This window comes from Tasmannia lanceolata, unplaced genomic scaffold (genome assembly GCF_043159265.1).
Source record: "Tasmannia lanceolata isolate RefF3 unplaced genomic scaffold, GAP_Taslan_0.1 ptg000037l, whole genome shotgun sequence".
NCBI lineage: Eukaryota > Viridiplantae > Streptophyta > Magnoliopsida > Canellales > Winteraceae > Tasmannia > Tasmannia lanceolata.
In genome coordinates, this window is record NW_027518714.1 from 9,871,287 (window position 1) to 9,896,773 (window position 25,487).

A 25,487-nucleotide genomic window follows, 5' to 3' on the forward strand; every position below is an offset into this window, starting at 1 on the left:
GCTAAATTTATTTAAGGCCCACGCCAAAGCATTTGTGGAGTCACCGATAAAGGGGCCCAGCCTATGATTCGCAATCCATCTTAGACCCCAAAGCAATGCCTAGCTTCTGCCTCATTTGTGACACACAAATCCGCCGGACCCGAATAAGACTCAACATTGTGCGATTGGAATCATGAATCAAGCCTCCAATGCCGGCTCATCCCGGATTTCTTTTAGCTCTTCCATCAAAATTCAATTTGAACCATCCCACCGGTGGTGGACCCCACTTTGGAGTAATCTTTGCCTTCTTTTTTCCTCCATAATCGTATGCTAACTTCTTAATATGTCTTCAACACTATAGCTTGTTGGTGTTTGGACTGCATTCTCATCCAGAGATGTTAACCCCTAGAATTTTGGCATTGGGCTGAATCCAATCACTTGAAGAGGTGTTAAGCTAATCTAATTAGGAGATTATCCAACCTATTCTGAAATTGAATGATTTTTCGCCTTTTTTCTTTTGTAAAGTGAGAAGAAAATTTTTGTTCTGATTATAACAATTCAAATCATCAGTTTGCATTCAAGCCCAAATTTTGGCCTTCTTGTCAAGTTAGCAACTCCTCAAACCTTGGAGGTTTGATTGTTAGCGTGCACGACATTTACCTTCTCGGAAGCTGAACGGGAGATTCAAACCTATAATTTTAGTTGTATTAAAATCAATAACCTATGGTTGTATTCAAACTTGTATGCAGCTCCTGTATTTTTGCTTTTCTTTTACTGATTTTGCAAATCGATAGATAACAATGGAAGGATTTGCTTGCACCCAAGTTCATGCCAACCGTATAGTTTAATAAAAATGAATTCAAGTTGTCTGCTTAACAGGTGCATGGGCTTTTAATTGTTGATCAGCATCGTGTAAATGGAAGTTTACTTTTTCTTTAGTGTTTGCTAAACTAGCAATTATGCAGCTAATGTTTTTAAATGCAGATTTGTTGCAGAGCTGCTAGTGTTCTTTCTCATATACTCAAGGACAATAGCCATTGTAAGGAACGGGTACGCATGTGATCTCATCTCATTCCCTATGTCCCTTTTCTCTTTTTCCCCATTTCCCACTCTCTGAGCATTAGAGTTCTTAGAGTTAAAATCATATACAAACTGCTCCGAAAAAAAGAAAGAAATGCAAACTAAAGAAACATCTTTGACATACTCCTAGTGACCGGAGAATTTCTTGTAATAAATAAATAAATAAGTTAATGGCCAAAGAATAACTGAATTATGCTCAAGATGATGTTTGTTGTGCATACATTTTCAGAAAGAAAAAGGTCTGTTGTAGTTCATTAATTTCCCTCTAGTTGCGCCACAAAAAGTAGTTGCTGGGCATTTTCCTCACTACTCAAATGTTGAACTTTGAAGAACTCATGCAGTCAGAGAATCAAATAATTTTGTGTGACTGAGACGAGCATGACCCACTTTTCTATCCTTTATTGCCATTTCCGTTGCATTCAGAATATTCAGACGCAGACCTGAGTGGGCATTTTTAATATTCTTCTCTAATGTATATTGAAATGTTGCAGGCGTTACGAGTTGAACTTGAGGCTCCAGTGCCATCCCTAGGTGTCCCAGAGCCAATCATGCACCGAATAGTGAAGTATTTGGCTCTTGCCTCAACAAAAGATAAAGACAATGGCCAGCAAAACACTTCAGTTGGAGATTCATATATCCAACCAATTATTCTGCGTCTCCTGGTCATATGGCTGGCAGACTGCCCGAATGCAGTGGACTCCTTTCTAGACTCACCGGCACACCTCACATATCTGCTAGAGTTAGTTTCTAGCCCATCTGCGAGTGTGTGTGTACGGGGTTTGGTTGCTGTTCTTTTGGGAGAGTGTGTCCTCTATAACAACAAATCTGGGGACAATAGTAGAGATGCTTTTACCGTGGTTGATGCTATTAGTCAAAAAATCGGGCTCACCTCATATTTTTTGAAATTTGATGAGATGCAGAAAAGCATCTTTTTCATCTCTGAAACATCAACCCCAGACCATAAGCCACTGACAAGATCAAATGCTGCTAGTACAAAGGAGATTGAAGAAGGCATTGAGAATAATGAGATCAATCAGAAACATGAGCATCCTGTACTTGTGTCGATTTTCAGTGTGCAGTTTGTTAAATTTGTGACAAAGTTGGAGCTGGAAATTAGAGAATGTGTTGTGGAGGTTTTCAGTCATCCAAAGAGCAAGGTTGCAGTGGTCCCTGCAGAGTTGGAGCAGAAGGATGGGGAGAGGGATGCGGATTATATAAAGCGGCTAAAGTTGTTCTTGGAGAAACAGTGCAGTGAAATTCAGGTTAGTCTGCACGTACATTGCATGTGATTTTTTTAAGAGATTTTTTGAAAGAACTTTACAGGCATTGCTGTCCAATCAAGGCCTTCCGTAGTGGCCAATTTTGGTAGAATTCAGTGGTGTCTGGTCATATTCTTCTATTTTCTTTAGCTTTCTATACTTTCCCGTGTCTTTGAGCATTCATGAGCATTGCCTGAAATGATGATGTTTTTTTTTTGTTTTTTGTAAGGACCTTCTTGGCCGAAATGCAACTTTAGCTGAGGACTTGGCCAAGTCGGGCAGAGGAGGTGCCTCCTTTTCTGATGAGAAAGTCAATGGTGGCCGTGAAAGGGTACAATCTGAGACTCTCCGTCGAGACCTTCAGGAGGCAATGCAACGCGCAGAGATGCTCAAGTCGGAGAAATCAAAGCTTGAAGCCGATGCATTCATGTATCAGAACTTAGTTGTGAAGCTTGAGTCTGATCTGAAAAGCTTATCGGATGCATACAACAGCCTAGAGCGGTCCAATTTTCAGTTGGATTCAGAGGTGAAGGCATTGAGGAAGGGTGGGAGTGAGCCATATCCCGTTGACATGGAAGCAATGAGAATAGAGGCGAGGGAAGAAGCTCAGAAGGAGAGCGAGGCAGAGTTGAACGATCTGCTTGTGTGTCTGGGGCAAGAACAGAGCAAGGTGGAGAAGCTGAGTGCAAGGTTGGTGGAATTGGGTGAGGACGTTGACTCACTTCTCCAAGGGATTGGAGATGATGCAGGACTTCCAGAAGCAGATGATGAAGAAGATGAAGAAGACTAAGTTCTATTTCACCAAAATTCCATTTTTCTGTTATCTGATAAGCTGTCTTTTATATTTATTGTACAGAGGTCTGCTAGCAGGACGCAGTGTAGAGGGGATTAAGGACCTGCAGGTGGACTCTAGACCCTACTGCGTCATCAAAATCATTTTTCTATTGTAAATTATGATGTTCAAAAACTATTTAGGTGAAGCTGTGGTACTCTTGGGTCATTCCAAATTGATAGATTAGTCTACCTAAGAAGCCACATCACTTCTAGTTTACAAGAATACCGTTAGTTCTTCTATAAAATGATAAAGATGCCTATATTTTAGAATGGGAAATGATTTCAGCGCTCCAATGTTTTGATAAACATGTGCTCACTTGTTTGTCGTGGTGTATTTAAAGGGTTTTAAGAGCTTTTTGAGAACTGTAATATCTTCTGACATCTCTTAAAATACTACATGACAAACAAGTGGAGCGTATCAAAACACTGGAGTGCAGAAATCATTTCCCTTTTAGAATACATGGCAATATTAAGGAGCGCATCTTTAATATCATTTTATTGTTTTTACAGTTACACCCCGGCTGCATGAAGAACTTAGTTATCAATTCCGTTTCATTCGCCGTTTCATTTTGGTCGGTGTAACGGAACGCTTCTGCGTTTTGGTTATTTTGGCGTTTTGTTTCAGAAAATACTCTATGATTGGAATTTTTTTTAATAGGTATTTTTTCAAAAACAAAATCAGGAATAAAATTGAAACAAGGTCATCCTATGCGACCCTCTAATGTCCCTCTGTAGATTGGAGGGCTAGGAACAACCTATGGAAATGATTTTAGGGGCACAACCTATTTAGGCCGTGGCCCATCTAATGGACGGTTTGGATCATCCTATGATGCGGGCCATACTGTACATTTTAATAATGTGAGGAGTGCAATCATCAAAACACAGTAGTGGTGATATCATTTCCCTATATTTATTTATGTCTCGAATTTATCTTATGGCCCGTAAAATTTTACAATATGGGCCCAGATAGCAGATCTCCATTATGGCGACAGTAGAGGTGAAACTTCTATAAACGTATTATTTATAGTCTTGTAAGCTTCAATTACTAGGATTATTGTTGGCGTTGTCTATGGTCTTGTAGACTTAAAAGCAACACAACTAAGGCATATGTGAAAAATAGATGAATCAATACATCGCAAAATCACAATCTATTTGATTAGTTATTGCAAATTTTTACAATTTCCAGTAGATGCCCAACTTGTGCAAGATTCCTGATACAACTCCCAAAAGAGTATCTCAGCAAATATCACGTATAGAAGTGCTCCCAATCTTTCAGAGTGCCACACTTCTGGATCCAATGGACCTAGTACATGAAGATGATTGAAGTTAAGAAGATAGGTGTAAAATCTCTTAATTAAACGGGATTTGCTAGGCCATTTCCCAGCTGACTTTTGCAGGAAAGAACAGTCACATAGGCTCACTTTATAGTAGATTTGTCTTACTCATTTGGGCCTGTTTGTTTTAGATTATGACAACCAATTGTGGAGTCCCCAACCGATTATTGGACTCAATTTTCGGTGCAATAATCAGTTGGTGACTCCACAATCGGTTGTCATAATCTAAAACAAACATGGCTGAGGTGATTGTTCTCTCATGCAAAAGTGAGCTGCGAAATGGCTTAATTGCATACCAAATCTCTCATACATATATAACATTAGCATTTGGCAGCACCATAAGGTTATACGTACCAGCGATCTCTCTGGGGTCTCATAATACCAGCCATTGACAAATGCGGGGAGGATGCCTTGTGCTGCCATCACAAAGACTAGCATTGCGTTCATTCCAATCCATTCTAAGAATAGAAATGGCATGCTCAGTCCATAAACATCAATCTGTAAGAGCACAATCCCTAAAATTAATACTTCCTACTCAAATAACAACTTGCCTAAGATAAAACTAAGTCCACTTGGCTGTGTCAGCAACTGAAGAGATGAGCTTTTTATTTACTAAAGCGAATCAAAGGAATTTTCAATTGATTCCGCCAATCATTAATGCTCTGTATGGTGGCCAGGTTTTTTTTGTTCCCGGGAGTTATGTGGGAGAAAAAAATACCTTGAGAGATAGGTGGAAAAAAAGAGAGTCCTGGAAGTATCCTGGTAAAATAAAAATCCCATGTTTGGTTATGTGGGAGAAAAAAATACCCTGGGAGATATGGTGGGAAAACAAAAAACCTTTGTCTGGTTGCTTGAACTGTTGGGTAGAAAAAAATTCTTCTCAAGCTTATTTTTGGTTCCTGAGTTTATTTTTGTTCCTGGGGTTATCTTGGGATGGGATGAAAAGGCAATCATTACAAAAGTGGGATTAAAAAATTCACCCCACAAGTAATCATTACAAGAGTGGGATTAAAATAAACCTAGTGCTAAAAGGCAACCAAACATGAGATGGGACCAAAATTTAACTTGCTCTCCCACAAAACTCACAGGAACAAAAAAAACCCGGCAACCAAACAGAGCGTAAGGGGTTTTTCTATGGTTGTATTTATAACAATTTGACTATAATATAACTACTGAATTTTTGGGATTTCATATTTTCTCCTGAAATTTGGGCTGAAATTCTGTAAAGGAATAAAAAATTAATATTTTATCAAATATTTTGCTGAAATTTTTGACCGAAATTTGGTAAATAATGTTCCTCCACGGGCGAGAAACACGATCTTCACTATGAGAAAACAATATACAAGGACTATAATGGATTAAACCCAATCCAACAAACCTGCAACCTTTTCCTTGCTTCTCAACCCAAGATCATACAAGTAATCCGAGAAAAAATCCAAGAGAAAATACCCAAGAGGAACCTGAGAAAAGACACAAGAAGAAACCCCCTTCATCTTACTCCTCTCTACTTCTCTTGCCTCTCTTTTTCTCCCTCTCTTTCTTTACCCAAGAGAAACCCACTCTGTTTTCTCTTTCGTGCAGTCGCACCCTTCAAAGAAAAAACCTTTCTCTTTATACACCTTACCTAAGAAGGACTTTCCATATTTGCCTTTTCACATCCCACGATGGTGGGAAATAAGGCAACTTTCCAAATCTCCAATAATCACTTCTGTGGCTGTTGGAGAAGATGAAATGGTTCAAAAAGGTAATAAAACTTAATGGGCACATTTACAAAAACCATTTAGGAAATAAAAGCATTTAGGAGTTAATGAAAAAAACCAAAACTGTTTTTACCAAAAAGAAGTTTTTTATTTATCCAAACCCAAACTCGAACCTGGAACTCAGACCACATGCCACATCCATGCCCCGTGCACACACGTGTGTGTTTGTGTGTGTTTATATGAACTTTGGTTAATGTAAAAATGTTACACCCAACAAATTCAAATGCCCCTTAAAAGTAGGGGTGCAACTTGGGCGGGCTCAACCCGAACCCGACGGGTTCAACCCGGGAAAAAGTCGGGTTGGGTTGAGTTCGGGTCGGGTTCGGGTTAAGGGTTTGGGCAACCCGACCCGAGTGAACCCGACTTTTTTAAATAATTTTGTTAATTTTCTAAGCTAAAAATCTCGGGTTGGGTCGGGTTGAAGTCAGGTTGGGTCGGGTTCAGGTTGGCAAAAAGGGTTCCTCGGGTTGGGTTGAACCTTGTTGGGGGAACTCGGGTAGGGTCGGGTTCGGGTTAAGGGTTTGGGCAACCCGACCCGAGTGAACCCGACTTTTTTTTAAAAATTTTGTTAATTTTCTAAGTTAAAAATCTCGGGTCGGATCGGGTTCGGGTTGGTAAAAAGGGTTCCTCGGGTCGGGTTGAACCTTGTTGGGTTGGAACTCGGGTCGGGACGGGTTCGGGTTGGCCTCAACCTGACCCAACCCAACCCAACCCGAGTTGCACCCCTACTTAAAAAGGCCCAAGCCTTTCCTCCACTCTACAACAAATTCCAATGCACCACTAAAAACAATAGCTTTTGAAAACAAAAGGGAGTTTCCAATTTTAAATCTTCCCTTCAAAATTTTGGTTGAAAAAGTAACTATTCATTTCAAAATTCCTAACACAACCTCATCCTCAATTTGGTTGCTGGTATCTACCTCATAGAGTAGTGGTGTAAGTAGTGAACAAGGATGACAAGGCTGAGGTGGACTTGCTGCCACTGCTGCAAAAATTCAAACCTTATGCGAATTTTCCCTAGGCTCCTTTTCTTTCTATGTAAAATGGCCGAAAAAACCAATTTTATACCCATTTTTCACTTAAAATGGGCATAAAATTTGTTTTTTGTGCTCATTTTACGTCGAAACAAAAAAAGAGCCTCAAGGGGTCTGTTCCAATCTCAGTAAAACTACCGTAAAATAATTTTCCAAGTAAAGCTTTTACAAGGTCAACTTTCACAGCAATTGTAACAGGGCTACAAAATTTGGCAGGTAGGGAGTAGTTGTCTTCGTGGCTTGCTATCTCACTACGTCCAACTAGCACACGTGAATATGGAAAACACTTCCTAAGCTAGAATATAATCTCAAGGTTGTAGAACAAAGCCTTAACCAATTGAGCTAGAGGCTCCACCCCTTCCAAAGTGAAAATGATCAACATTTCATTCTTTCCACAGTGTTTTAAGGGTTTGGTGGGGATTCGATCTCATTTGTGTTATTGTGGATGTGTCAGAAGAGAGGATCCCACATCCTTTTTTATAAAACGGATTTCCATTTTGGCAGCACTACTACTCAATGTGGAAAACACTTCAAAAATGGGAAAAATAAAGATGACTGTGAAAATGACAGATGTTTTGGTCATTTCCACAAAGTTTTTGGTGTTTGATGGGGATTTACCTCACTTTTCTTCTTGCTCATGTGTCATAAAAGAAGATCCCATCCTATTTTACAAAAAAGATTTTCCTTTTGCTACCACTTCTCAATTGGGAAAACACTTCCAAAACCGGACTTTGGAAAATAAAGAAAATGACATAGGATCCCATCATTTTTAGTGTCGGGTTGGGTCGGGGCGGGTCGGGTTGTTAGTGTTTGGTAGGTATCTGAGCTCACTTCCTTCTCTTATTGAGCGTCACCACAACATAGGATCCCATCATTTATGATATTTTCACTCTCCCTGCATTACACATGCGCTCCCCTTATAACGTGATTTGACGTGAACAGTTTTTTTTTTTTTTTTTTTACATCTTTCCGTATGCATGAAAACACATATTTTCACCCCCCTTGCATTAAACATGACACCCACCCTCACACCACGCCCCTAAAGTGATTTGACGTCAAAAAGCATTAAAGTTGCCCACTGTTCACGTCAAATCACGTTATCAGAGGCGCATGTGCAGTGCAGGAAAGAGAAGGCGGGGGGATATCATCTCCCAACAGATTTCCTTTTTTGCTAGTGTTTTCATGTCTATGGGAAGATGTAAAAAAAAAAAAAAAAAAAAAAAGGGAATTGGTATCGTCCATCGCAAAAGGGTTTTCATGCCGGTCTGTCGCACATCAGACCAGCCACCTCGTTAATGAGGACATCATCTTTTGTCTCCATTCACGAGTCCGCTGGTCTGACGTGCAACAGACCAGATGCGAAAAGCCTTTTCCGATGGAGCTTAGCAAATCCAAAAAAAAAAAAAAAAAAAATACTAAAGAAGGGGTGGTCATGGTTAAAAAGCAGGGCTCATTTATACTGGCCTTTTAGTTTCTTATGTTAGGGGTTCCACGTGAAAGCAAAAATAGTCCCACATCGAAAAAGTCAATAGATGTGGATTTGCTTATAAGGGATGGGCATCCTCCCTCTTATGGCTAGCTTTTAGGGGTGAGTTCTACCCTGTGAAGAGTCCCTACAAGTGGTATCAAAGCTAGGGCGTGGTAACCCCGGTTTGCTTCCAAGGGCGGGAACGTCCCTCGGGGAAGATCTCAGTAACCCCGATAATGCCTGCGAGGACGGAATAATCCTTCGGGGTAGATCTCGTAGTTCCCACGTTGCACCTGCGTGGATTGTCGAGATTGTCCATGTTGCTTCCACGTGGAGGTAGAGATTGTTGGGGGTTCCACGTGAAAGCAAAAATAGTCCCACATCGGAAAAGTCAATGGATGTGGATTTGCTTATAAGGGATGGGCACCCTCCCTCTAACGGCTAGCTTTTAGGGGCGAGTTCTACCCTGTTACGAGTCCTTACAAGTTATTCTAAAAAAATAGTTTTAGGAATTTATTCTAAACTTACATTTTAAAGAACTAGGGGTGCAACTCGGGTCGGGTTTAATTTTTTACAGGAAAACCCGAGATTCGTAAACCCGACCCAACCCCAGATAGTTTCTCGGGTTGGATTGGGTCGGGTCAGGTTTTCATTTTGTCAGTGTAGGATAGTGACTAATTTTATAGGTTGTAGGGGAAAAAAAAATCTTCACACCCAAAATCTCTAAATTTATGTCATAATGTGTATAAATTTATGGAGGACACTATATTTTCACATTACACACATGATCACCTAAATGAAAACAATTGTAACAATATTTTGAAAACTAGTTTCCTATGTTATTCAATAGATATTTAAAGAATTCACAAGACACTCATAAGAGTCATGTCGGGTTACGGGTTTCTGGTGTTTTTTTTTCTTTAAACCCAGCCCTACCCAAGATTGAGTCGGGTTTTCTAATTTAAAACCCGACCCCTACCCAAGGCCCATGATTTCTTAACCTAACCCATGTTATTTTTGGGTCGGGTCAATGCGGGTCAGGTAAAGCCCGACCCAAGTTGCACCCGTACAAAGAACTATTATTTTGGATGTATATATTTCTAAATCTATAGTTTATAATTTTACTAAGGGCAGTGATAAATCGACTCCCCTAATGGATAAATTGACTCCCCATGTGTCTATCTCTCTCCTCTTTCTCTCTCTAACCTAGAGGAGAGAGAAAGACACATGGGGAGTCGATTTATCACTCCCCTTTTACTAAAACGTTTGGAAGTTTTTCTTCCTCTACAAATTTCTTATTTTTGATTTCGCTATTACTTTTCTTTCCTGACACCTCGCCAATTTATCGCCAACCCAAACTTTTCAACCGTGAGAGAGGCTTCTGCGGCCTAAGTATTTTCTCATTGATGCTATGCCATCATCAGTTCTAAGGTGGGCCATGACGTGACACTTATTTACCTTAAAATTAAGGGATTTGCTAGCGTCCAGCGCAGAAGGCATTTCGTGGATTGCCTGTTGCATGTGAGAGCAGCCACACAGGCTCACATTTCACCAGATTTTGTCTTCATTCATGAGGTGGCTGTTCTCACATGCAACAGGCCATCCCCGAAATGCCTTCTGAGATTGATGCTAGGAAATCCCTAAAATTAATTAGGTTTGAACAATCTATTGTGTAGTCATCTGCCAGCAATTTAGCTGGAGTTACGTGTATTCTCAAATATGATTTATAGGATTTGCTAGGGAATTTTGTAGAAACCTATTTCGCCGTGACATTTGCATGAGAGAACAGCCACATCACATGAATTAAATGAATGAGACAAAACCCGGTGTGGCTCTTCTCTCATGCAAATGTCAGCTGCAAAATGGATTTCCTAGAAATTGCCTAACAAATCCCATGATTTATCCTATACTTTTCAAAAGAAAAAATGCCGGGAAAGACGAGAGGGTGATGGGTTTTCCCTAACAGTAAACTTTTAGGCCCCACATGTGTTGCATGGACGTGATCTGATCCATTGATCCTATCTGCGACCACAAGTCCAATCCATTGCACCGTTTTTGTTTATGGGTTAGCTGTATTGGTATTTTAATACAAAATAGCCCTTGTTGGTATTATACAAAGTTCTTTTGTTTACAAAAAGAAGCCACTTTGGTTTGTAAAATGAGTTTGCTCACTTCCTTCACAAAAGCGAATAGTGCGATATTGGAAAGTGAAGAAAAGCTTCATGTATTTATATAGCTTTTCACTTCCTTAGCTTTGTGAATGAGAAGAGGAGAAATGGGGCCTCCGATATGCTTTTGGCTATACCACACACGGGCCGTCCGGCCATTCTCACATCCCATACATTTTAATTTTGGTTTTTGTCCGTTTAACTTCACTGTTACCTTCGCAGTTTAAGCCGGCATACCTGAAGTAAACCGGCTTACTGGAACGTCATTAACTGGGTAAATAACGGTATAGTTTTTGAGTAAGCCGACGTACCTGAATAGTGCTGGCGTACCTAAGCGTTGTGATTGTTGGGGAAGTGTCTCTTAGCATTTGTAACGCTTTTTAACGGCTCTTTTCTCTTAAAGGACGTCTTTACTCCATTAAAGGATGTGTTGAATGGACATGTTTGGCTTTATAAAAGAGGATCTTCTCTGTGTTTTTTCAACACAACAACAGAACGAAAAAACTACTGTTTTCTTCTTGCTTTTCTACTTTACTGTAAACAGTGTTTTCTTTCTTCCTCTGTTTATTTTACGTATTTTGTTGGGCTACTGGAGTGTTCGTGTGGTTCAAATCTCTGAGATCGTGCAGTTCTTGGAGATCGACGGTGCGTCGGGTTGTTGTATCCTGGGGGTGATTGCAGCCAGTAATTTGCTGCATCGGAATTAGTTTCCGCAGAGGCGCAAATTCACCTTAAAGAGAGCCACATAGTCCATGTCTCATCTCGCCGCATCGAAAAAGGTTTTACTAACGCTGTTTGTTAGTTGTTTCTGTTCTTCAACAGAATCTGGTAAGCCGTTTTATTCCCTAAATTCTCAACAAGCTGGGGTTTGGCCGGGACCCCTACCGATTTATTAGATGAAGAGAAAGATGATACAATGATACAAGCCAATTGATCGGTAAAGCCTCGTTCTAAGGTTCAAACCAAGAAAATCTAAACCATTGATTTATGAAGTTCTTTATCTCGTGGATGGGATGTCTGTTCAGCGTGTAACCGGAACCATGGAGTCTCTTCATGATGACCTCAGATCAATGGTCTTGATTACACATACCTGTCCCTAGGACTCAAAAATGGATGACACATTTATGGAAAACTGGAATTGATCATCACCATGGATCACGATGGTACTATTTGCATAGTTGTCCTCTTTAATACACATTTCTGGAAAACTGGACTTGATCATCACCATGGATCACGATGGTACTATTTGCATAGTTGTCCTCTTTAATAATACATGATATTGTCATTATAGTAGTGAGGAAATTAAAATTAGTCATCAAAGACGGGGCCATCATCAATTGGCTGTGGTTGTCCAAACAGGACCAGACCATATGAAGGGTACAGGACCAGAAGCAGTTACATCGTAAAAACCATGCATGTGTTTCCTTTAGACACATTAACTCCCCTCGGATATCAACTGAGGGGACCCACCGTTTGGGGTTAAGCCTCTAGCTCAACTGGTGAAGGCTTTGTTTTTTCCCAGCTTACCTACCCCACACACTCTCTCTCTCTCTCTCTCTCTCTCTCTCTCTCTCTCTCTCTCTCTCTCACACACACACACACACACACACACACACAAATCAATTTCTCCCCACTTTATTGCTTTTGATTTTAGCAAAAGGGTCATGATCTTTCTTCTTCCATTATCTAATTTAGGGATGCAACTCGGGTCGGGTTGAGACCGACCCTACCTGAGGAACCCTTTTTTTCCCAATCCGAACCCGACCCGACCTGATTTCAACCTGCGCGACCCGAACTCAACCCGACCCAACTTTTTGATGAAAAATATCGGTTTTCACTTGGGTCAGGTTGCCCAAACACTCAACCCGACTTTTCTCGGTTTGAACTCGACTGAGTTGCACCCCTACTAAATACCATGCATGTGTTTCCTTTGGACACATTGACTCCCCTCGGATATCAACTGAGGGGACCACCCTCAAGATGTCGACTAAAAGGGTTCCCCCCTTTGGGACTGAGCCTCTAGCTCAACTGGTGAAGGCTTTGTTCTTCAACCTCGAGGTTTATATCTATCATCCATAGCAGGCATCCCATAGCAAGCATCCAAGGGAGTCACTACTCCGGAGTTAATGGATTCATTTTTAGAAGACCTGAAGCTGGACAAAGCGTAGATCCACCAAAGAGATCATTCTTTCCATTTTCATCTTCAATTAGATCCTTTTGATTCATTTTCATGGATTCGTTTTCATCTTCAAGTAGATCCACCAAAGATTACATCCTTTTGAGTTTCACCAGATGATCCAAATCATTCACCAAATGAGATTATTCAGTACGGGTATAGAAATAGTCGGATAAGCTATTCTTGAGATTGGCTAATCTATTTACGTTTCAATCATCAGACTAAACTTTTTTTTAAAAGCTTTTTTTATCCAAATAAGTCCCTAAACACTACTTACGTTTCATTCATCAGACTAAACTCCTTTTGTTTTAGAGAGAGATGCAGGTAAGTCAAAAATAGGAGAAGATTAAAAGTGTTTTAGAAATGAAAGACCTTACTAAGCGTGGGTAGTGAAATCTTTCCTTAGAAAAAAGAGAGCACCTTACCCTTACTCTGGATTGGTGCCAGGTTTGGTAGGTAACTCAATTCCGTGATGACAGTTAAGCGCGTGCTAACAAGCTACACTACAATCAGAACTACAAACTCAAATTTGTGTAGCAACATGTCATAAGTAGTTTAAACTTTAAAGTAGGTTCAATCTGTGATCTGCCAAAAAGAGTGAGTCCATGGAACTCTCACTTGGAAAAAGGGTTTCTTCCGCGAAGGAATTTGCCTTTGGAAAACTAGGTGATCAAGCCAAAGCAAAAATACTATGGTATAATGATCCTGCAATTAATGTGCCAAGAATGGGCATCAAAGCTCACCAGACACATTTCAGCATGCTTAGATGAAAAGGAACAAATGATCATTGCATTGATTTTCTTATATCTATATCCAATTGAAAGAGGCCCTCCCGTTTTCATGCATTACCCTTTGTTTTTCATCTGGTCTACGGATTTTGAACAGCTGTTGCACCCAAAACAAATCTCCATTGTAAGCACACCTAACAGTCATTGCATGACATTACAGATGAAAACAAGGTTTTATGAACAAACAGAGTAACCAATAACAAATGTCTGAACAATGTTTCTATGCCTCACCTATTTCCACTGTTAACTGCAACCAATAAATGATGACGAACTTCGCGGCAAAGCAACAAATTCAAGATGGTCAAGTAATGAAAGATATTTGTCACACCATTAAACCACACATCAAAGAATACAACAACAACAAAAAATCCCACAATCTAACGAATGAAAATTTCAATTGCGTCAGCTGACCAACTTCACTAGTATCCTACTCTACTGCAAACCCCATACTCACCATTCAGCTTTTGTCAGTTGTAATCCTAATAAAACCTTAAACATTACATCACCGTAAGCCTACCTTAATCAAAATATTGCAAACTTCTCATTAATAGCATTACTATGAAAAGCTTCCTTCAATTAATCATCCTTATCCATCTCTCTGGTTGTCTTCATGCCAGTTGCTGCATCAAAAAACTAAAATTGATGTTAGATATGATCTAGTGCAATGAACAAGATATAACAGGATGCATCATTATTTACTTGTCTTGAATGATGTTAGAAATGATATAATAATGCAAAAAGGATAGACAGAGCAGAATGTTATGTTTATTAGTTGTTATTGGCAGAAGAACGAAAATTTAAACTCAAAAAATTAAAGCACATTTAGTTCCTTAAATCTAAAAGAGTGATTACAAAGCACAAAAGGGTGTTCCCCTGCATGAATCCGTCGCTAAAAATTGGAAAGAAAGCAACAGAATCAAATCTCTAATATTTGCATATTTTTTAAAAAGAGATGGCACTTTTTATTATGAAAGAAAACAGCTAATTAGAACAAGGGTAGTTGCTCACATACAAAAGCATGTCTACTTATTTCGTTAGCAAGGGAGTCTATCACCTCATTCGCATCCCTGTGGCTATAGGGAAAGTTATCCTAAACCCCATAGGATAACTTTCCCTATAGCCTATTACCCGTACAAACCTTTTGTCATCGACCGTTACAAGATCTCTTCACTCAAACATCTAAACAATCCATTTTATAACCCACATCAGTTCTATACCTCCATATCCTCAACTAAAAACCCCTACCCTTCGTACCTTATTAATTTCTACTTCACCCAAGATTCCTTTTAGTTGACTGTCCTACATCATATGCAGCGCTACATATATATATATATATATATATATATATATATATATTTGTTTATCCTTATCCGTCCCACATCAATTTGGCATTAGAGCTATACGAGAAGTGATTCCTTGACAACAATCCTACACCACAAGTAGAGAAGTATGTGCAAGGTAATCCATCCAAAGTAATGAAGAAGAGCGAATCATTAAGAACTGGTACATGTAAGCATGTACCCTGCAAAAGATAAATGCTGACATTACTAAATCCAATCAAGCCATTAGATTTGAATAGGATTCCGAGTTCAGGCAACCCAAACAATTGACTAGGATTCGGAGTTCAGTCATCAAACAACTGTATTACTTGTTTCAACTTTCAGGAATTTTCTGAGTTCTTCCAAGTCCTTCAAGTTTTTTACCAAGATGTCCAAGTTTTTTTTTATTGAACAGGAAAAAAAAATCCTCATTAATGAAAGAAGGAAAAAGAAATAATGTCATGCTGAGATGATCAGGCAACGGCAACAAAATATAGCATCAACAGACATAAACTAACTAGCTACAAATAAGACCTATGAAATTCAGGCGCATGGTGTCTAATTACAAGATTTCCACTAGTTATTCCCTTATTTGGTAGCCTATCAGCCTCCGCATTGCTTCCCTCCTAACATGGCAAGAATGGATGCAGTGTCCTTCAAGTCTATCTAGCACTTCTTCGAATACACTTGCCAGTTTCGAAGGAAATCATGCCCCCTCTGTAATTCATCTGATAATATTTAGAGATTCACATTTGATATACCAAACATCACTCAAGAAAGGGATAATAAGTCCTAAGTCTTAAGTCCTAGCTCAGTTGGTTGAGGCTTTGTTCTCTAACCTTGAGGTCAGAGGTTCGATCTAGCTTACCTACCAAAAAAAAAGTCTCAAATCCTTCTATAAGAGTCAAAGCTTCGGCTACAGTAGGGTTCTTTCGTCCCACTGGACCAGGAAAGGTACGATGAAACTCTCCAATTCCATTTCTAATGATACTTCCTCTACCTTCTAGTCCTAGAATCTCCCAACTTGAGCTATAAATATTCAGCTTTGTACTTCCCAATTTTCACCTAGGAACAATGCTTTTCTATGGAACAGCACAACGCAGGAAGCAGCTCCATTTTCTCCTATTCTCCGACAATTGGCACACCCTTAAATAAGTTTGACATCATGGCCCATTCCACTTTAACTTTTCCGTGATTGTTATAGTTCCTTCGAAATCCAAGTTTTTTGGATGAGCTGTGCCCATCATTGGTGTAAGATTTTTTTTTTCTTAGAGCCTTTACTAAGTCGATTCGAGCAGATTAAATTCATAAAAATCGCTATGTGCATCATAAGTACATTGTGCAGATATTGCCATGAGCCCATGAGAGTGTCAAGTTCCTATCGGGCCAGCAATCAGATCTACTGCCTTACCTAGCCGATACAGCTGTTATCATGATGCTAAAATTGATTCAACTAAGCCAACTATATAGGTGGGTTACCTGTGAGGGACTAATTGCACTGCAAAAGAGTGTATTACCTGCCCCACTTTGAAACAATATTTTTACAGAGTTACAATGCCACTTGATCCACGTGAAATTTCATAACGAATGATGAAAAAAACAAAATAAGATTGCAAAATCTATGTAGACCCCTGTAAACCATTTGAAATTTCAGAACAAACAATGTGTCATTCAACATACTCATGAAATGCCTCAAGTTCTTTATTTTTGAAGTAGTCATTGGTCAACTGTGTTCAACACAAACAGTTTATGAATTTTCTAATTACGTAAACTCATTTAAGTGTGAATATCTGTTCTTCCTTTAATCTTTTAACTTTTCAAAGCACTCCCCTATCACATAACAAACAAATCACAAATCATCAGAACATACTACAACACTTACAGGAAGGAAAACATAAACATTCTGGACTCAACTTAGAAATGCAACTGATATCAAATAGATGAGAAGTGATGAAATAAGATATAAAGCCAACAGAATACCAAACACACAGAAAACCAAACACCAGTCAGTCAACTGCTATAACAATGAACTCACAAAATTAAGAAGACAATAATCAAAGGGATTGACTTAGCATATACATGAGATACATGGAAAAAAACTTCCTAACGTAGAAGGGAATTGAGCGCAGGATTCAATTGTAACAAATATTGTTTTCTACCATTAGAACGAGTCCGATAAAGGCTTCTCCACATGGCATTATCTATGGGAACCCGTCAGAAGGTCGAACAAACCACAACAACCCCTCCATGAAGTAGGCCGAACTGGTGGAGGAGCCAAAACTATCTGCAGAATCCGACAAAAATTCAGAAGAAAAGCAAAATCTTTCTATTTAGAATTTGATAAATTTAACTGATGTGAGAAAAAGAAAAAAAAAATCAATCACTTAAAGCTTATAAATCAACCTCTTTTTCCAAGCTCTCTGGTTCTTCAGCCTCATCGCGGCATTCACCACTATCTCTAGGCTCCTCAGTAAGAACATTTTCCAATGGCGTCACTGTTATTACCTCTTCATTTTCCTTAGCCAAAACTTCAGAATCCTCAATTGGGGGGTCTTCTATACTAGTACTCACCTCTTCAGACAAAGAAACAATCTGTTCCGTAGCATTGACAGACTGAGAAGTCACTGAATTTGAATCAAACTGTTCCCCAAATTCCATCTGTGCCAAAATTTCAACAAGTTGAGAATCTTCTTCCAAACCAGTGGCAGAAGTCTCATCTTTACTGAATGAATCATCATAAGATCCCTTTATTAAGGATTCTACAAACTCAACACTAACAGCTTTGTTTTCAGAAATGGGTGTCTCAATAGAAGGCAGAATAACCTCCTCCTGATCTTCTGTTTTCTGCTGAGAAGCCCCAATTTCGGATCCTTCCATTGTTTTGTCAAAAACCCAGTAAGAAAAATCTGTTCTTTTATGCTCCTCAAGTAGAGAGTCCAAAGTTGGAGAAGGGGGTTCACTGTTTTCACTTTCTCCAATCAGATAGTCATGTCTTCGGTCTTCCACCATTCCCTTCTTAAAAATGAATAAAGAAACATGGAAAATAAAGAGGGAATATCAAATCAATTAATAAATACCCACAAAGATAGAAGAAGAATAGGAAGAAGGTTAGATGGGAATGGAAGGTGGGAACCTTGAGCTCGAGAGTTAGTTGGGGAATTGAGGTGTGATTCCTTTTTCTTTCTTTCTTTTGGAAGCTTTTATCTTCTTTGGACCAGATGGCATGATTAAATGAATCAAGGGCCCGAGAGACTGACAAGGGCTGTTGCTTATTTCTTTTCTTTCTGTCCTGCAATTAAAATCTCGTTTATATTTTTACATGGAGGGGAATATTCTGGTTCTAGAGAGAGAGAGAGAGAGAGAGAGAGAGAGAGAGAGAGAGAGAGGTTGGGAAGGTGGGTACCTTGAGAGTTAGCTGGGGAATCAGAGTCGTTTTCCTTCTTTCTCTTGACAGCTTTCCTCTTCATTAACCAGCTTACCCATCAATATTTAAAAAAAAAAAAAGGCTTTCCTCTTCATTGTACCTGATAGAATTATTGATTGGAAGATGAATCAGGGGCCCGTGAATCTGGGTAAGGTTTTCTCTTTTATCCTCTCTCTCCTAGCTAACCTTCCAAGTTCCTTTTTTTTTAACTGGGATCTTGTGAGAGATGACGAACTCCCTCTTTTTTGTCGAGTTTGATTGGTTTTCTCTTCCGTATGACCTTTTGTGTCTGGTCAAATGCAGCACGGAGAAATGGATGGGAAATTTTATGAGCTTGGAAGTTGGAATTAGGGCTGCAACTTGGGTCGGGTAAAACCCTACCCGCATCGACCCGACCCGAAAATAGCTTGGGTTGGGTTCATGTTTCTTGGGTTTCGGGTCAAGCCGGGTCTACGATCCAAAAGCCCACATGAATCTCGGGTCGAGCCGGGTTTGAAGAGGCCCGACCCGACCTGGCCTGACCCGCCCGAGTTACTTAAGTTATAGTATGTATTTTTTTTCTTCTAAAATTTTGTTACTTTAAAAGTGAAAACTTAAAAGTAAAACTCACGCACGCAAGCAATCACATGGGCTTTTTCCATCTTCTGTTCGTTTCCCCCTTTAGCTCTAGGGTTTCAAGTTTCAACTAAATAGTTAATGCACTAAACAGTTTATTGTTTATCTCGTATGAGTATAATCATTTTCATTTGGTAATGCATCAATTTATTCTCTTTGGACTAGTTATTAGTCAGTGCACTAAAGAGTTTGTCATGCTTGAGTTTTTCTATTTCTATGAGTTGAGTTGCCTTGCCAAACAAGAGTTTTCCTTAAAAAATTGCGTCAACGTAAAAAGATATGACCCGACCCGAGATTTATCATGGGTAGGGCCAGGTTCAGGAATCGTGGGTTTTCCGGAAAAAAACCCGACTTGACCTAAGATATTTCTCGAGTAGGGTTGGGTTCTTCAAAACCCGACCCACCCAACCTGAGTTGCAGCCCTACTTGGAACCTTAAATTGTACGTGCTAAATCAGACCAAGTAAAATGTGAATTGGGAGGTGCGTCTTTTTCTTTCCAAACCGAGTAAAATCTCCTAAATCATTATCTAGAAATTATTTTCAACTCAATGATACTTCTTCTAGGGGCTCTTTCCCTTCCTAGGAAATGATGTGTTACTTGTCACCTTCGCAACTCAAGGTGTCAAACAGTAGGCCCAGGCACAATGCCCACGCGGGCCGCAGCCCGTGAATTCTGGGGTGGTAACTGCACGGGCCATGGCCCATGGCCCACTTGGGTCTTGGCGTCCCGAACCATGTTGGGCCGGCCTATTTGTTTTTTTAATGAATTTTTTTTGGGATTTGCAAGGGACTAACGTAGAAGGCATTTTGCGGACCGGCTATTGTATGAGAGTGCAGCCACATAGGATGAATTAAATGAATAAGACAAGAAGTGAGCTTATGTGGCTGCTCTCATATGCAACAGTCGGTCCACAAAATGCCTTCTGCGATGGTCCCTAGCAAATCTCAATTTTTTTTATAAATCATAAAAGTTTAAATCCATATATTATATATAAAAAGCGTGAATAAGGGGTTAAAGTCATCCTCACATTTTCATTATTTCCGTTCATGTTTAAATCCATATATTCTCGGCATTTATGTTGGGCAATAAATACCAAACGTCCAAAAATAATGCCATTAACCTTTTCTTTTACCATTAGGGGTTAAAGTGATCCTCACTTTTTCATTATTTCCGTTCATGTTTAAATCCATATATTCTCGTCATTTATGTTGGGCAATAAATACCAAATGTCCAAAAATAATGCCATTAACCTTTTCTTTTACCATTCACCTAACAGCTACCTATATGAAAATTATTTGAGGGTAAAAATGTAATCTACATACAAAAAGTACCGACACATGGTACCTGTCTATGACAATTACGGCAAAAACTACCAAGAAGATGTAAAGTCATATGATAATGACGAAAGAACTACTTTTTATTACTCATGAAGGACACTTGCAAAATATTGACGGATTCCGGGCACCTGAAAAGGAACAACAATTATGGAAACCTCTATCGATTGGAGGGCTAGGATCAGCCTATATCGATTGGAGGGCTACGATCAACCTATGGAAATGATTTTACGGGCACAACCGATTGATGTTGTGTTCCATCCATGGTTTAAAATTTTGGTTTCGGTAACCGTTTCGGACCCCACCGAAAATCGAAATTTCGGCGAAATCCAAAATTCGGTCCGAAATTTGGACGAAATCCGAAATTTGGTAATTTGGTTCGAAATTCCAGACTGAATTTTTAAAATTTCGAACCAAACCGAAATTCCGAAATTTTGTAATACTTTTTTTAATAAATAATGGCATTTAATCAAAATTTCGGACCGAATTTAACGAAATTTCAGAACAAAATTTAAAACGATGGTTCCATCACATGGACAGTTTGGATCAACCTATAACCCTCTATAGATCAGGTGGGTTCAGATCAACCTATGAAAATTATTTTTGGGGCACAACCTATGTAGGCAGTGTGGCCCATCTATTGGATGGTTTGGATCATCCTATGGTACGGGCCATACCGTACATCTGTCTCCGCCCTGCTCAATTTTGCAGGGGTATATTTGTCATCCCGGTCACTTACTTTGCCCCTAGAGAACATCCAAAAGTTATCGCTTTCGTTTCCAACTTTTGCTTAAATTCTTTTTACATTCTATTGTAATTTAGGAAAAGTTCCCTGTGTATCTAATTTCTGATGGCTATTTTTGTCAATTCCAATGGCAATGACCCTTACATGTCCGTCCAAAGACTCCAAACGAAATCCTATTATCTGCCCTTTTGACATTCGCTGGATTCCCTTCCTGAAAACTCCACTGCTCTCAACCGCCTCCTTCTCACCGCCTCGCCTCTCAAAGTCTCGTCACATGCTTTTGTTTTTGCTTCTCTTCTATGTCCTGCTTTGGGTATCATTTTCTCTTTCAACATAAATATATTTTATTTTTATTTTTCATTCATTAATGAAGGAGACTGGTAAGAACTATATATGGATTCCGAACCGGGCTATTTTCCCTCCGGCAAACAAACCAAAGATGAGTTTTCTTGCTTCTTTTTGTTTTCCATTTTCCCCCTTTAAATGGATGGATTTTAATTAGGGATCCTGAGTTTTGTTTTGATTTTTAGGATGACCAAATTTTAGGAGATATCTTCAAACATGGATTATTAATTCTTTTTTTGTAGGAGGATTTTGATTGTGCGTTTTTCTCTTCTAAAAGAGGATTTCGATTTTTCGGTTCTTTTTGGCTTTTTCCTGTCATAAATTTTGGTTCTGGATGTTCTTTTCTCCAGTTTCCCCGAACATGGTCTTTTATTTAAATATATCTCTAGAGTCTTTCATCAATTTCTTCGTTACGCCCTGCCAGTTGTCACCAAGCAAAACCTAAAAAAACATACTACAACCCTTCATCTCCTTCCCAAACTTATTTCAAGGTAATGTGAGTTAGTGTTTTATGAAATTCCTCATCAGATGCCTGTTAGTGTTTTATGAAATCCCTCATTCGAATGTAAACACTTGGACAACGATGATTTCAGGTTATACACCGAATCCACAGGTTGATTTTCATGAAAGCTCATTGTTGGGGCTTTTGGATTATTGGAAATTTTTTGGAAATGAAAAATATTTATAAAAGTTATGACTTTTTTGTATGCATATAAAAGATAACTCGAACCGATCCTAATTTTTAATTAGAAAGAGTTTCAATGTATGATGATTTCCTCTAGATCAACTATAATCATATCATTTTCCTAAAAATTGTGGGAAGAAAAAAGTTCTCAAAAAAAAAAAAAAATTTCGTCGACAATGTCTTTCTTGTAATCCAAACAGAGCCAAAATTCTCTAAGATTGACCAACCGCTGAACATTATGCATGCGTACTGATATGCTTGGCCGAACCGATCATATCCATGAGGCAATGGATTTAATGCTAAGTTTTCTTCTCTTATGAAATTCAATATTATTGCGTCTCACATCAAAATTAGTTGAAAGTTTCGATATGAAAACTAAGTGTTTGAACAAAATTTATCATTTTATAGAGTGCTTAAATGATATGTTTATCCTTTTCTTTGATTATACCTTATGCTTTCGTAGTAGCATTTATGAATTAACTTACTGGAAATAATTTTCAAAAAGTAAAGGGCGTGTTCACAATCATAATTTAAATGGCTTCTGCCCATTTTGTAGGTGCTCGAATGCAACGCAATAAAATCCAAAGAAGGTAGTTCTGCAATCTGCAAACTAGACCTGCCAAGCCCATTTCTCCAAACTCTACGTTTAACATGTACAAATGATGACATTCAAGCCATTTTTTTTTCAAAAAAGGATGAGAATCTGAGGCACGACTAGGAGTCACTTACTTCGATTATCATAGATCCATTTCTATCCGATTCTATAGGGGAGGATGACAAGTGTTGCCGTACACACCCAAAATCTTTTTAGCAAAGGTGATTCTTCAAAAAATAGGTGGGAAAAAGACCCCAATACCCTTCTAACATGATGACAGTAACGTCAATCATTATCTTAAAGTTAGATTTAATGCATTTGATCTTAGCTGTCATTGTTTTCGTTCGTTTGAACATATGTTTGAACCCAAACAAGCGTTGGGTTCGTTTTAATCGTTGTCGTCTACAATAAGCAGAGACTGTTAGATCCTTGATAAGTGAAAGTATTTTTATGTACTTAAGATTCCGGCGGCGTACTACAAAATCCGGCGGCATACTCGATATGTTTGGAACACATATTTGAACCTAAAAAATCAGACAGTGTACTTGATATTCTGGCATCGTTCTCGATATTCTTTCGGCTTACTCGATACGTTTGGAACACATGTTTGAACCCAGAACATCCGACAGCGTATTCGATATTCCGACGGCGTACTCGATACATTTGGAACACATGTTTGAACTCAGAAAATTCGACAGCGTACTTGATATTCTGACGGCGTTCTCAGCCAAAAGAGACGTGAGAAATCATAAAATATTCAATAACGTAGCCGTTCAGAGCCAAAAGAGATGTGAGAAATAATAAAATATTCAATAACGTCGTCGTTGCATATACTTGTCTTTTTTTGTGACTAATTACTCTGTCTATTTCTTTTACAGGAGGACCTATTTTTGTTCTAAAAATATTTCATCACCTAAACTTAGCTTACATTTTAGTCTCTTATTTTTTGAATGCACATATTTTAGATGTAAGCTTTAATAGCACTGCCTTATGTTTGTTTTGTTTGTTATCACAGTAAGCTTTATTTCACTTATCCGGAAAAAGATCAAAGATGAATGCTAGCGTCAAGCGGAAGCTTCTCCCAAAGGCGTTTTAAGTGCAGTTTTCTCGATGGGCTAATTTCATCAATGACATTGCAGAAATCAGAACCTTTGACGACAGACAAGGATGCTTCATGAGTAGGAAAAACTCGCAAAAATGGAAATGGGTGATTCTCAAACCAATTTCAAGATTCTGTAATAAATCTTCAATTTTCCTTGAAAAAATTAAATCCTATTAGGGTCCGTTTGGATGCCGAGAAGATTTTGATTTGGATTTCTCACATTTGCAGCCCTTTTTGCATTATAAGTTGGATTTTCACATTTCTAATTCAGCATCTGATAATGAAAAAAATCAGATTTCTTTGCAGTGGAAATAAGAAATTAGAAATATATTGTTTTTTAAAAAACACATGGTCCAATAAAATTCTGACTTCTGACTGTTTTGAAGCGGCTCACAACCAATTGACGTACCATTCCTCAAACTTGATATATATATATATATGGAAATGAAATCATTGTTGCAATCTTTTGATATCCCACAAAGCTTCTTGTCTTTTAGTATCTACTATTTAAATGGTTGTCAAAAGGTTATTACAGTTCTCAAAAAGCTCTAACAAGCCCTTTAAATACTAAAGGACAATCTAAATGGCTCACACGTGCAATGCACGTGCATTTTTACTAGTTGACTAAAAGGCTAAATAATTAAATTGAGTCAAAAAAAAAGTAGACAATAGATTTGACAAACAATAACACTTTTATTATACTTGAATTATAAAGTATATAAAATTACAAATAGAATGAATTGAGCTTTGAGAATTAATAACTCTAGTGCATGTTACAATCAAGAATAATGATATGGTAACAAATTTGGGGAGAGTGGAACCGTACAAATAGCCTCTTAACACATTAGAAATCTTTCCCTTGATTTTTGGCTTTTTTCGCAATGAAAATAATAAAAATACCCCTTTCCGTCTTGACTTACTCTGACCTATTAAATTAGAAACATCAATTTTTTGGATGATCACAATTCTCAGTATATCACGACTATGCAGACAATGATCATCAAGGTTCAACGCTAACCATCAGATGTTGGGTCTCACAAGAGAATGTGTATGTGAAATTGAAATTGTCGATCTTGTAGAACATCATGAGGCAATTCACATGGTCTGTGTCTCATGATAAATAGACATTCAATGGATAAGGATTACTAAAAAGGGAATGATATCAACCCCCCCATTAACGGTTTCTGTGAGAATGTGTATGTGAAATTGAGATTGTCGATATTGTAGAACATCATGAGGCAATTCACATGGTCCAGTCTCATGCTAAATAGACATTCAATGGATAAGGGTTACTAAAAAGGGAATGATATCCCCTCCCCCAAACTTAAACGGATAAAATCCCCCCCCCCCCCCCCGCCCCCCGTACGGTTTCTGTGAGAATGGTTCACTGATTGAGGATAAATTCACCCCCTTTAATGTTTTTCTTTGCCTTTAAAACTTAACG

At 38.7% G+C, this 25,487-nt stretch overlaps 2 protein-coding genes and 1 long non-coding RNA gene across 6 annotated transcripts in view; 1 reads left to right on the plus strand and 2 right to left on the minus strand.

Annotated features, from left to right (window-relative positions):
- The window catches only part of GC6 (golgin Putative 6), a 53,938-nt gene extending 50,620 nt beyond the window's left edge, over positions 1 to 3,318 (plus strand). For both annotated transcript variants that reach the window (XM_077370434.1, XM_077370435.1), the window contains exons 18-20: positions 964 to 1,029; positions 1,551 to 2,321; positions 2,548 to 3,318. In XM_077370434.1, the coding sequence (XP_077226549.1) occupies positions 964 to 1,029; positions 1,551 to 2,321; positions 2,548 to 3,108 (1,398 nt within the window). In that variant the 3' untranslated portion in view covers positions 3,109 to 3,318. The remainder of the gene's footprint in view (positions 1 to 963; positions 1,030 to 1,550; positions 2,322 to 2,547) is intronic.
- A 961-nt stretch (positions 3,319 to 4,279) lies between these two features.
- Positions 4,280 to 5,138, minus strand: LOC143860501 (uncharacterized). Its single transcript, XR_013239726.1, has 2 exons — positions 4,841 to 5,138; positions 4,280 to 4,455 (listed from the first exon to the last, which is right to left on the minus strand). It is a non-coding gene; the product is annotated as an uncharacterized LOC143860501 (long non-coding RNA).
- Positions 5,139 to 14,166: 9,028 nt separating this feature from the next.
- LOC143860673 (uncharacterized) lies at positions 14,167 to 18,859 on the minus strand. Of its 3 annotated transcripts, none has more exons than XM_077371442.1 (5): positions 18,600 to 18,855; positions 18,330 to 18,485; positions 17,600 to 18,208; positions 17,356 to 17,480; positions 14,167 to 14,510 (listed from the first exon to the last, which is right to left on the minus strand). In XM_077371442.1, the coding sequence occupies exons 3-4, from the start codon at positions 18,203 to 18,205 to the stop codon at positions 17,394 to 17,396; spliced, it is 693 nt and encodes a 230-aa protein (XP_077227557.1). In that variant the 5' UTR covers positions 18,206 to 18,208; positions 18,330 to 18,485; positions 18,600 to 18,855; the 3' UTR covers positions 14,167 to 14,510; positions 17,356 to 17,393. The 3 variants fall into 3 exon arrangements, with proteins under 3 accessions (XP_077227557.1, XP_077227556.1, XP_077227558.1); XM_077371441.1 differs by having other exon boundaries at positions 17,600 to 18,211; XM_077371443.1 differs by having other exon boundaries at positions 14,167 to 14,497; positions 17,600 to 18,485; positions 18,600 to 18,859.
- Between the last annotated feature and the right edge of the window lie 6,628 nt (positions 18,860 to 25,487).

Bases quoted from the DNA above. Each gene is read 5' to 3' on its own strand.
- LOC143860673 (XM_077371443.1), bottom strand. From the start codon at position 18,205: ATGGTGGAAGACCGAAGACATGACTATCTGATTGGAGAAAGTGAAAAC. The intron at 17,481-17,599 runs GTTGATTTATAA...CGGATTCTGCAG, and splicing joins CAGAGAGCTTGGAAAAAGAG to ATAGTTTTGGCTCCTCCACC.